The 13,587-nt window shown below is 34.8% G+C and overlaps 1 protein-coding gene across 1 annotated transcript in view; it reads left to right on the top strand.

Moving 5' to 3' along the window:
• The window catches only part of LOC125058289 (exportin-7), a 33,978-nt gene extending 22,690 nt beyond the window's left edge, over positions 1-11,288 (top strand). Inside the window, exons 17-24 of the mRNA XM_047662341.1 lie at positions 849-1,039; positions 2,953-3,082; positions 3,711-3,792; positions 4,590-4,728; positions 5,031-5,108; positions 6,904-7,007; positions 7,799-8,013; positions 9,679-11,288. Of these exons, the coding sequence (XP_047518297.1) occupies positions 849-1,039; positions 2,953-3,082; positions 3,711-3,792; positions 4,590-4,728; positions 5,031-5,108; positions 6,904-7,007; positions 7,799-8,013; positions 9,679-9,778 (1,039 nt within the window). The 3' untranslated portion in view covers positions 9,779-11,288. The remainder of the gene's footprint in view (positions 1-848; positions 1,040-2,952; positions 3,083-3,710; positions 3,793-4,589; positions 4,729-5,030; positions 5,109-6,903; positions 7,008-7,798; positions 8,014-9,678) is intronic.
• Positions 11,289-13,587: the final 2,299 nt, after the last annotated feature.

Below are 13,587 nucleotides of genomic sequence, written 5' to 3'. Positions count from 1 at the left end.
GCTTTTTTTTTCATTAAGATTTTGACAGTTTTAATATTAAAGTGAAATTTCTTTAGGCGCATGAGGGTAATTTTTAACGAAAACGTCACGAAGATGTGCAGCGTTTTTGTCGAAAGGGAGAGTGAGTTTGAGAGAGAGTGAGAAAATAGAATTTCGTAAAGAGAATTTATGTACATTTGAGATTTCATAAATTCTCTTTACAAATTTTTAATTTTAAAAATGTATTTTCGTATATGTTCAATTTTTTATATCATTTGTATGGCATCACTGCCTACTAATTCCAGGTTTAGTAAACCTTTAAAAAAAATGTTATCTTTACTTACGCGTTTTTTACTCTTTGTCATAAAAAGGAACGTAATTATCACTCGCCTATAAATAATAATTTTAATGTGGAGCACCGCACTTAATAAAATGGATACATTAACTAACAAAGGAAATGTAAAGACTCAGATATTCAGACTCGTATTGAAAGGTTTGCCATCTCTGACATGTCAAAAAATGATAGCTGTCTGAATTCTACGGAATTAAAAATGGGGGGCCTAATAGCCTAGCGGTCTTATTAAGTGGCAGCTAGGTGAGGGGTATCGGGTTCGATTCCCGGTTCGAGGGCAAGTTTTAATTTAATTTAAATTTGTTCTCGGCCTTTGGGAGGGTTGTGCGGTACCGGGCGAGTGCCTAAACCGTACATGGAGGACACGGTCGAATTTCTAAGGCAAGCACGAATTATAAAAATCTTATACTTGACGCTGGCTAATGCACAAATCGTGCCAGGGCCATTAAAAAAAATAAAAAAATGTTTTTTGGTCCTTCGAGCTACCTTCGGTTAATTTTTGTAACTATTATTTCAGTTACCCATTGTACATGAAGGTGTTATTGCGCGGAATCGAACTGTGGTACAACGAGCCGGCCGTGACCACGCCCATACTGAAATTGACCACCGAGCTGGCGCAGAATAGGAACCAGAGGTTGCACTTTGACGTCAGCTCGCCGAATGGAATATTGTTGTTTAGGGAATTGTCCAATATTATTTGCGCTTATGGTGAGTAAAAAAAAACTTTAGAGGTGTCAAGGGACACCCGGATGGAACGAAATTCCTTTCGATTAATTTAGATGTTAATTGGTATCATAACAGTATGATAGATCTTCTCGACACCAATCTTACGACGAAAAAAAAGCCAACATCACGAGGTGTTCTCAGGCGGTCACCCATCCAAGTACTGACCTCGCCCGACGTTGCTTAACTTCGGTGATCGGACGAGAACCGGTGTATTACAATAGCAAATAGCAAAAAAGTGTCGTGACAACTTTTCGTAAGAATTTTTTCCGTCTCCTTGAAGGGAGCCCCCTTTCACAACGCGCGATAAGGAACTTCGTTCCAAAAAACCTATTTAGGTCAGGGCCTCAGATTTCTGTATCTGTTTCATGATATATCAATCTAATAGGCTAAGTAGGTTATCAGCCTCCTGTGCCTGACACACGCCGTTGACTTTTTGGGTCTAAGACAAGGTTTTCTTACGATGTTTTCCCTCACTGTTGGAGTGAATGTTAGACACATGGACAGATAGTCCATTGGTGCACAGCCGGGAATCGAATCTATGACCTCAGGGATGAGAGTCGTCTCCGCTCTAGGCATTAGTAATGCATAAAAAATGCAAAAAAAATTTTTTTATATAATACTGCGCAGGCGCCGATCAGAGGGTAACGATCGATTCAACTCACTACCGACAATGATAATTTACAATCTGTAAGATGTCTATGATATTGCGTGGTGCTGCCATTCTAAAAAAACAAATGATATCTTGATCTCTTATTACATAATCTCAGACATATGTACGGAATTTGAGTTTTTAAAAAATCATTTCAGATGATTAGATTATAGAACTTATATATTTGTTTTAATTATGTTAAAAAATATATATAAAAGCTGTCTAGGCAAGATGGCGTCGCACGTGTGACGTAACATGCTTGTAAACAAACGTCAAGTTTTGCGCGTTAATTGTCATTCTTGATTTACATAATATATATTTCGATCAAACCAACAAAAGTTATATCCAAGACACATTATTTACAAGCATGCTACGTCATCGTCGCTTCGGCTAATCTGTGAACGGTTTGTGTCACATGACTGACGTACAAAAATCGCTCGTGTGACGTACCATGCTTGTATACAAACTTCATGTGTTAATAGTAGTAATGACAGTATTAGTATTTGACAGGCGAAAATATTCTGTGTCTGTTTTGTATCACGTGACCGACGTAAAAAATAAATATATAAATTTCGCGTCACGTTGTTTGTCCGCTATGGACTCCTAAACAACTTAACCGATTTTAATCAAACTTGCACACCGTGTGCAGTTTGATCTAACTTAAAAGATATATATAATTCTACTGTACGTGTGTATGTCACTGAACTGCTTAAACGGCTGGACCGATTTGAATGTTTTTTTTTTGGATGCGTTTGGGTGGAGCCCTGGATGGTTTAGATTCACAAATCAGCCCGGCAGATGGCGCTGCACTCGGTACTTTCATACTTTATTTAATATCCTAATCGCTTGAGATATCATCCAGGACAAAGTCTGTCGGGTCTGCTAGTATTGATATATTAATAAAGATATTTAACTCCATAATGTTGACGGCTCATTGGTCTAGTGGTTAGTACCCCTGACTGCGAATCCATGGGTCCCGGGTTCGATCCCCGGCTGAGACGAACATCGATGTGATGAGCATTTGGTGTTGTGCTTAGGTCTTGGGTGTTTAAATACGTATTTATATGTCTATCTAACTTTAATATGTATGTATATCCGTTGCCTAGTTCCCATAACACAAGCTTCACCTGCTTAGCATGGGACTAGGTCAATTAGTGTGAATTGTATATAAAAAAAATGTTTATACAATAGTTTTCATACTGTCAAATTTCTTGAAAGCTTTTAATTTTATTTTTTTATTTTTCAGGTAGTAGAATACTAACAGTCGATGTAAGCAAGAAACAAATGTATACAATGAAAGTAAAAGGCATTTCGTTGTGTTTCTCCATACTTAAGACGGCTCTATGTGGAAATTATGTTAATTTCGGTGTTTTTAGGTATGTATTAACTATGTTTTAATTAAATAACACATTAATTAGCCATTATAAATGAGTTAGCAAAAAAAATTGAGCCTCTAACCTTTTGGCTGACAAATTTTCTTTCTTCAGCTAGCATTACTGTCCTCGACTTGTTTTAAATGTATACGTACCCGACGTACATGTACGTACACAAAAGAATCATCAGAATCGGTCTAGGCGTTTAGGAGTTTATTAGCACACGCATAGAAGATATATAAAGATTGTTTTAATGTTAACTTACAATTTAAATGACCCATTGGAACAAATATATAATATACTAGCTGACCCGGCAAACGTTTGTTTTGCCATGTATATTATCTCTAGGAAACATTTTTTTAGTTCAATCAAAATAACTATCTACTATAATAAAAATAGGGGTTGATTGTAGGGGGGTGACAATTAAGGGTTGTTTGTATTTTTTAATGCCACATAAAAAAAAACTTATCACTTAGAGATTTGAAAGATAGATAGTAGCCGATTCTCACACTTTAGAAATTTCATAAGAATCGATCGACCCGTTTCGGAGGATACATTGTGACACGAGAATATTATATATTAGATATATATATTTTTTTTTCCTTAAGGTCTAAGCTAATTTTTTTTTCAGGTTATATGGTGACGACGCCCTGGATAATGCGTTGAATATGTTTGTTAAATTATTGTTAAATATACCACAGAGTGACTTATTGGTGAGTTTTTTTTTAAATGTTTATCCCTTTTCCCGGGATAGGGTTCAAGTATTACGTAAGCAGATTTACTGCAATGTAAATAGACTATGTGTTTGCGTGTTGTTCCCACGAGAATGTAAGTGCGTGCTCCTATTTCACCATGCCTCCTGCTGATAGGGGACAAATGTTTGTTTTTAATTTATTTTATTATTAATTACTTAAGATGCCATGTGGAACATGGTGTAATGGTTGCCTTACAAACGTTGTGTGTAAAAAAACATGGCGATTAAAAAGAGTGGCGGAGTCTTTATTGCCAGTTCTTCTCTTCCGTTCTACGTACGCCCTTGAGAACTGGCAGTAAATGTAAAGTTAGAAGCATTTGATATATACATTTCTTTTTTGACGTTCACAAGTGTACATTGTGTTTATTACCTATATGATTAAATGATTTTTGACTCTTTTTATCTCCGCGAGTGCCGGCAGAAGTGAAAACTTGAATATTAACGTTGTGCATTTTTGATATTTTGGAATGGTTAGGAAATAATTTTGCACGAATTGCTTTAATTATCAGTATAAAAGTACTATCATTTATGTGGAATACAATATTTATTTACTGCGCTATCGTACACAAACATGACAATTTATATTACATTAAATACGTCGCGCCATCCGTCTTACGAATTTTCGATCAGGTCACGTGACCTGACGCGAGTTTAACATTTTTTTACCCTGTCCAAAAAAGTGTACAACGACGCTAAAGAAGTGAAAGAAGTGAAAAACTCCAAAAAATATTAAAATATTACGATTTTTTTTTTCAGTTCTATCCAAAACTATCCCAAACCTATTACGTACTATTGGAGAGGCTTGCGCAGGATCACATGCCATATTTAGCGTCAATACAGCCAGAGGCTACTTTGTATATACTTTCTTCGATATCGGAGGGGCTCACTGCTTTAGGTAAGTGATTTTAGACCGACATAAATTACATATTTGATTTATTTATTAAAACTTCGTCATTAAATTTAAAAAAGTGCATGCATACACGTGTCAGAAGTGAAACTTCTTTGGCAAACTAATTTTTAAGTTCTGCTCATATTTATACAAATCTAAAAATTTCCGAGACATGGAGGGAAAAAAGAAGATATTATGTTAGGAATTTAATTGTCAATAAAGTATTAAGTGTCGAAAATTAATACAATTTATAAATTTATTTCTTCGATAATGCATGACTCCATTTTTTATACGTTTTTTTTTTTCAGACACGAGTGTATGTACAGGATGTTGTTCTACTCTAGATCACGTAGTAACATATTTATTTAAGCAATTAGTACAGAAATGTAAGTAATATTTTAACCCGTATATATATATAAGTTAAGCTAGTAAATTTCAAAAATTCACTGGGCAGACACAGAAGGCAGACCTCTAAGGCTATTTGAAAACTGTGAGATTTCAAAAACTGTTTCAGATTTTTATTAATAAGTTCTATACAGATTCTTTTATTTAATTCTGTAAAAATTTACAGTGTTAACTCTATATAACGACTCCGAAGTGACTGTGCATTTTATGAAGTTATAAAGATTTATTGTTAAATGGAGAGAAGAAAAACATTAAGATAATCCGCGACTCTTACTTATTAGTCATGTATTACCTACCTATTTCTCAACAAAAGAACGAATTTCTTAGAAAGTTGGTATGCATGATACCGACAGTCGAGTTCCTTGCGGGCTAGGATAATAAAGCGACAAAAGATCATACTGTGCTGTTTTTATTAATTTTAGCAACTTAAAAGTATTTTATTATTTAATTGTCGTTATTGAATGTAATGCTATGTAGAGTGTATCATTGTATGGAAGTTATACTAAACCAACCAAAGCTTTGTTTTCGACGCTTAAGGGAGTTAAATAGTCGATAAATAGAGTGTCTTTACATGGAGTTTATAATGTATATAATATGCATTGTAAATTCTTAAAAAACTCTCTATAACATAAACATGAAATACATTTGTTTGGTTTAACACAAAACACATACATTAATTCGCTCTTTATTACGCATAGACACTCTCTATAACGAAGCAATCTTTTCATATTTAAGCATCAACATACTTAAGTGTAATTGTTTTTATAATCAGCTTATAACACGTCTTGAGGTGCCGACATTTCTATGAAAGACATCTGAGGTCATAAACTGGCGTTTGTTATTTTTAATTTCATTAACACGTGTGCCATTATTCTTAGATTACATTGCCTGTAGGGAATTTTGGTTACTAAACGCACCATTGTCATCTATTTATTATATATTTATAAATGGTTAAATTTGGTGTTTTTCTCTTCCCTCCCTATAACGAATACTCACCATAACGAAGAAAAATGCTCGGTCCCTTGAAATTCGTTATAAAGAGTTTACACTGTATATAAAGAATAATATATTTTAATTTCAAGATCTGAAACCCTCCTCTAGATAAAATGGCGATGCACACAATTTTTGTGACGTACCATGACAATTTTGCTAAACATAAAAGTCAAAAATCATTTAATCATATAGGTAACATAATGTACACTTATGACTCGTTAGTAAAGAAATACGTATTAATGCTTCTAATTTTACATTTACTGCCAGTTCTCAAATCAAGGGCGTAGAACGAAAGAGAAGAACTGGCAAAAACTCTCCGCCACTCTTTTTAATCTTGGCGATTTGGTTTTTTTTTTTCTTTTTTCTTACACAACGTTTGTAAGGAGAGGAGCTGCAACCATTACACCATATTCCACGTGACATCTTAAGTAATTAATAATAATAAAAATAATGATGTTACAAAATATAACAAAATAATAATATATACACTTCCAATTTTAGATTTTACTAGAATAACAAAACTTAACAATAAACAAAATAACTTTATTCAAATAGGTAAACAAGTACACTTATGAACGTCAAAAAACAAGTCAAATTAATTGTAAATTTACATTTACTACCAGTTCACAATTCAAGGGCGTAGTGCGGAAAAAGAACTGGAGCAAATCAATCCCAAGGATTAGGATCATTTAAATATACGTCAAATTTATAAAAAGCTTTATTGATTATACGAACGAGAGCTATCAGATAGGCACTTAACAATATTTTAATCAAATTTTTCAGCAAGTAAAGCATCGAATCCGAGACAGCCGACTCCGGAAAGCAGTAATATGTTTATAGAAGTGCTCCAAAGGCGGCCGGAGATCATGCAGCAGCTATTGGCAACTGTAAGTTATTTTTGAGCAGAGTGAGCAGTGTTGGCCTAGTGGCTTCAGCGTGCTACTCGTCTGAGGTCATAGGTTCAATCCCTGGCACCAATGGACTTTGTAGACGTTCAAGTATTACGTAAGCATATTGGGGGGGGGGGGGGGGGGGTTATTTGATTTTCCTATTTGGTGATTACGCCAACAGTATTTTGGGGGCTATGTGCGCATTTAGCGGTCGTTCGGTGAAGAAAAACATCGTGAGGAATCCGACATGTCTTAGATCCAAAAAGTCGATCACCTACTTGCCTATTAGATTGACATATCATGGAACAGATACAGAAATCTGAGGCCAAGACCTAAAAAGGTTGTAGCGCCACTGATTTATTGATTATCATCGGAAGAGAAGAACTGGCAAGAAATTTTCCGATTAGGGTCTTTAAAGTATTTGTCAAATTTATAAAAAGATATTGTGTTAGAGCGTTCAAGTATTACGTAACGAATTTTGGGGGGGGGGGGTCTTTTTGTAAAACGTTACGATGCGGGGCGGGGATTGAATTACGCGTTATTGTTAATATTATTTTCGACTTTCCAGTACTGTACATCACATAATGGTAACTTTTAGGTATAAAGAGTCACTAAAGGGTCACGAAACGTTTTACTATACTTAGGGACAGAATAACGTTGCGGCGCGTTACATGGGGGGGGGGGGGATTACTCAATAATTTCCAAAAATTGCGTGACGTCATTCTTGAACGCTCCCTTACCTAAATAAATAAATTTGAGTTGACTTATATAAAGGACATCTTCCACAGGTAGTGAACGTGATCATGTTTGAAGAATGCTGTAACCAATGGTCAATGTCTCGGCCGCTCCTTGGGCTCATTCTGCTGAATGAAGAGCAGTTCTCTGGTCTCCGCTCTGAGCTCATCTCCCAACAGCCTCGGCATCGGCAGCATCATCTGGCCCAGTGCTTCGACCAGCTCATGTCTGGCGTCGAGAGGAATCTGCTTACGAAAAATAGGGATAGGTGAGTGATATTGTCATGACAAGGCGTTTGACATACATTTTGCAGCCGGAATACAAGATACTGTCAAAACTAATGTCGTCTGACAATAGAAGAACATTCTGGCGAAATGGAATATTGTTTTCAGCGGTACTATAAGATGCTGTCAAAACTAATGTCGTCTGACAACAGTAGAACATTCTGGCGAAATGGAATATTGTTTTCAGCGGTACTAGAAGATGCTGTCAAAATTAATGTCGTCTGACAATAGTAGAACATTCTGGCGAAATGGAATATTATTTTCATCGGTACTAGAAGATGCTGTCAAAATTAATGTCGTCTGACAATAGTAGAACATTCTGGCGAAATGGAATATTATTTTCATCGGTACTAGAAGATGCTGTCAAAATTAATGTCGTCTGACAATAGTAGAACATTCTGGCGAAATGGAATATTGTTTTCAGCGGTACTAGAAGATGCTGTCAAAATTAATGTCGTCTGACAATAGTAGAACATTCTGGCGAAATGGAATTATTTTTTCAGCGGTACTAGAAGATGCTGTCAAAATTAATGTCGTCTGACAACAGTAGAACATTCTGGCGAAATGGAATATTGTTTTCAGCGGTACTAGAAGATGCTGTCAAAATTAATGTCGTCTGACAATAGTAGAACATTCTGGCGAAATGGAATATTGTTTTCAGCGGTACTAGAAGTGCTGTCAAAATTAATGTCGTCTGACAATAGTAGAACGTACTGGCGAAATGGAATATTGTTTTCAGCGGTACTAGAAGATGCTGTCAAAATTAATGTCGTCTGACAATAGTAGAACGTACTGGCGAAATGGAATATTGTTTTCAGCGGTACTAGAAGATGCTGTCAACATTAATGTCGTCTGACAATAGTAGAACATTCTGGCGACATGGAATATTGTTTTCAGCGGTACTAGAAGATGCTGTCAACATTAATGTCGTCTGACAATAGTAGAACGTACTGGCGAAATGGAATATTGTTTTCAGCGGTACTAGAAGATGCTGTCAACATTAATGTCGTCTGACAATAGTAGAACGTACTGGCGAAATGGAATATTGTTTTCAGCGGTACTAGAAGATGCTGTCAAAATTAATGTCGTCTGACAATAGTAGAACATTCTGGCGAAATGGAATTATTTTTTCAGCGGTACTAGAAGATGCTGTCAAAATTAATGTCGTCTGACAACAGTAGAACATTCTGGCGAAATGGAATATTGTTTTCAGCGGTACTAGAAGATGCTGTCAAAATTAATGTCGTCTGACAATAGTAGAACATTCTGGCGAAATGGAATATTGTTTTCAGCGGTACTAGAAGATGCTGTCAAAATTAATGTCGTCTGACAATAGTAGAACGTACTGGCGAAATGGAATATTGTTTTCAGCGGTACTAGAAGATGCTGTCAAAATTAATGTCGTCAGACAATAAAATCTGGTGCCAACGTAAAGTGAACCCGACCATACCGTTTCATGGCTAAAATGGTTTCCACTATAAAAAGGTGACAATTTACATTAGCAGCGTTACCGACTAATTATTTATTTAAAAAAAGAACAAAAGGTCACTTGACATTGACAGTTTAGTTTTACATAATTATCGACAGATGTCTCTATGATATTATACTTTATAACACATATTTTATTAAAAATATTTTTTAAATTTCAGGTTCACACAAAACCTATCGATGTTTCGACGCGACATCACTGACCTGCTGAAAGGAACAACCGTCAATACACCGTCTGTCAATGACATGATGACGTCATAATGTCAAGGATAACTGTCATTTAACGAAGCACAGTGAATGATATGATGACGGTATAATGTTGAAATTGACCCTGCGTTTGACGTTATTATGTCAAAATGATATAATAACGTTCACATCACACGTTACAGCCAATGTTTACAGCAACGGCTTATCACGTCAGAATATCATCACTGTTAATTGGCATATATTGTTAAACGTCTTAATTTTGACGTAATTATAGACTGTCAAAAGGTTGACGTGTCATTGTCAATCCCATATCACTATACTGTCTGCATCAAAATAATAGTTTCTGCGCACAATATACAAATGAATGGACTTGTACACAGAATATAGACGCGGACACATTTCTTTGAAAATCAGTGCTGTATTTGAAAGATTTTTTTTAATTGATTACATTACCGTGTTATAAGCAACATTCGTATCGGGACCTCAACCCGTCATACAAAGTAGTTCGCGGAAGAAAAAATATTTCTAGTTAAAACAAAAATATTTATGTAAGCTTAATGGTATAAAATCGACGAAACAAAAATTACCAAAAATAGCGTGACCATGGCACTGACTGATGACTGCCAAAAGCATAGACACTGGTGTCTTTACCAATATTTTAAAAAGGCAAAAGATACGGAAATGTGTCTGATGTATTCTGTGTACAACAAATTGTTTTTATTTTTGACTAAAGTACGGGGTTATAGCAAATTAATGTCAAATAGTTTTGATTGAGTCGAGATTTAAATATATTATGTAAAAAAATTGAATTTATTTTTACTTAACTATCGCATTCTTAGCAGTAAAAGGTGAGAAACAAAAGACGTAAGACGTCAAACGTCGTTTTATGACGTATCATGACCATGCGGTTGACCAATCACAATGGAACAGAACGCGCTATTGTGTCTTTAAGTATATATTCACACATCCTAGGCTTGTTCTAAAAAACTTGAATTTCGAACGCCAACACTGACCTGAAATTCGAAATTTGAAAACTCAAGATGTTTAAGTTTTTTTTTTTTTAATTTAGTACATGACCATGGATACAAGTCTTTCAGCCAATTTATTCAACGATTTTTTAAATCACCAACAAATATATTTGCAATTAATTTTCGCTATAACCCTGTAATTACTGTATTTATTTTGATGAATTTTGCACAGTTTATCCTAGACTAAAACGTAGGAATCATTCCAACTTGACAATTGTGTAGTGAAAACTTTTATCGGTTTAAAACGTGTGCAGAAATGAATTACGATTTTAAATTTGCTAAGGAATTTAGCGAATAACAGGTAATCACAAATGTTAAAATAACTTCTATAAGAAATATTATTTAACTATTAATATTAAATAAGTCTTAAGGACAAAAAGTCAAAGTCTATTTCTAAGTTTTAAAATGTAATTAGGCTAGAAATTGAAAATTACACGTTTTAATCCGATATACGATGGTAATTTGTATAGTTTTTGATTCGTTAAGCTATTTGTGTGGCGAATGTAAATATTTAAATAAAATGTGATTTATACAATTATTTGTTTATTATTCATTTCCCCTAATTATGAATACAAAAAAAAATCAGTGGCGCTACAACCTTTTTAGGTCTGGGCCTCAGATTTCTGTATCTGTTTCAAGATCATTTGTCAATCATAATAGGAAAGTAGGTGATCAGCCTCCTGTGCCTGACACACGTCAATAATTTTGGGTCTAAGACATGTCGGTTTCCTCACGATGTTTTCCTTCACCGTTCGAGCGAATGTAAAATGCGCACATAGTCCATTGGTGCACAGCCCGGGATCGAACCTACGACCTCAGGGATGAAAGTCGCATGTTCGAGCCACTAGGCCAACACTGCATCAATTACACAAACTCAAAACTTTATTGCATTTCTTATGTGCATAATTTATTACAATAAGGACCTTGGCTAAGCACAGCAATGTGAGAGGGCATGCTTTATTATAGTTAATTATATTCTTTAATACATTATTATTATTAAAGCTTTATTTAATCCATACATTTCAATTGGTTACTTTATATTCCTTAATATTAGTATTAGTTAAGTTAGTAAGTTTTAAACCAAATTTAAGTTAGTTTTATTTTTAGTTTTTTATGTATAGTTTTGGTATGGCCCCTTTTAGGGTAAAAGCCTCCTCCATATTTTTCCATTTATCTTTGTCTTGAGCGACATTCATCCAGTTTTCCCCGGCTAGTTCTACAATGTCATCTGTCCATCTTTTCCTTTGTCGTCCTATACATCTCTTTCCAGTAGGTCCAGTCCATTTCTAGTGTCCATCTTTTATCCCGCGCTCTAGCAATATGACCTGCCCATTTCCATTTTAGCCTTAGAGCTTGTTCAAGTGCATCTGTAAGTTTTATTCTTATAAGATACATAATTTATTTGGTATCTTTGGTTTCACGTTGCGAAAAGGTACTTAACATTATTAATAAACTTAACTTTTATAAAGAAATTAAAATCTATCAGACAGATACTCTGTAACAGTGTAATAACATTTATATAATAACTCCTTTAGAAATTTGGTAAACCAAATTATTTGTTTGATTCTTCAAATTTTCTGGTAATTTGTTAAATTTTTATGGAGGTGGTCAATGATCCTGATTGATGTAATGTTAGTCTGGTGTTAGAGAGCGTTCAAGTATTACGTAACGTATTTTGGGAGGGGGGGGTCCTATTGTAAAACGTTACGTTGCGGGGCGGGGATTAAATTACGCGTTATTGTTAATATTTTTTTCGACTTACACCACATAATAGTAACTAAAGAGTCACTAGATAATCTCCAAAAATTGCGTTACCGTAATACTTAATCCCTTAGGTGGAATCAGTTGGTTTTTACGAGAAGGTCTTAGTAAGTAAAGGGTTTTTAAAGTTATAAAATTAATTATAAATTATTTGGCCGTATATCTATTATCTATGGTTATTCATTATAAATATATTCATTTTAAAAGCTAGCAACGTACTTGCAAGCCCATTGTGAGTGTCTATGGGCGGTGGTATCACTTAACAACAAATGAGCTAATCTAAAAAAGGGTGCGTGTACTTATGTACGCGCGTAAGACGTTATACTTCTTTGGCATTATTAAAAATAGTTTTTGATTGCATGCAAATAATTAATTACAATTAAATAACCAAAGACTGGAAAAGGAGTCATTATAGTCAATAAAGTTTAGTAACATTTGAAAAATTAAATAAATAAATATTTATTATTCTCTTACATTAAGTGTAACATAAATTCTATTATTATTCGAATGTTGTTTTTAAATTATGTCCAATACCGTAGCATCTTCCGTGGGCAACGTCATTCTGTTAATTTTGTGTCACGCGCGCATCGTAAAATTTCACCCTCATAAATTTTTCATAACGCGCCTAAAGAAGTATAACTTCAAAAAAAATTAAAAGTATCATGTAGAGTCACTATATATTTTTAATTCTAGGACTCGAACCCGAGACTAATCCCCAGTCGGCCGACAACCACAGCGTCTAAATTAGACAGGTGAAACCTGCCCGTTTGTCCCCTGTCATACAAAAAAATAGATAATGAATCAGGTCGAAGTTCAGTTTTCTTTATGAACAATTACTGACACGTATGGAAGCCATGACGATGATGGCGGTTTATGTAAAGCAAAGGGTTAATTGTAGAATCCACCCGCTGATTCACACGGCTATAGTGCGATTGTGCATTTTGATCCATTATTACAATAAAATATATTATAAGTACTAGCAGACCGGCCAAGTGTTGCTGTGGCTAAGGTTTTTGTTATATTACATAGTAGCAAACTATTCAAGGGAAATGGTAGGAGAACACCATGCTTTTT

The sequence above is a fragment of the Pieris napi genome, chromosome 18, assembly GCF_905475465.1.
Source record: "Pieris napi chromosome 18, ilPieNapi1.2, whole genome shotgun sequence".
In the NCBI taxonomy this organism is placed as follows: Eukaryota; Metazoa; Arthropoda; class Insecta; order Lepidoptera; family Pieridae; genus Pieris; species Pieris napi.
The sequence above is the reverse complement of the archived record's forward strand: the minus strand, read 5'-3'. Positions and strand labels throughout refer to the sequence as shown.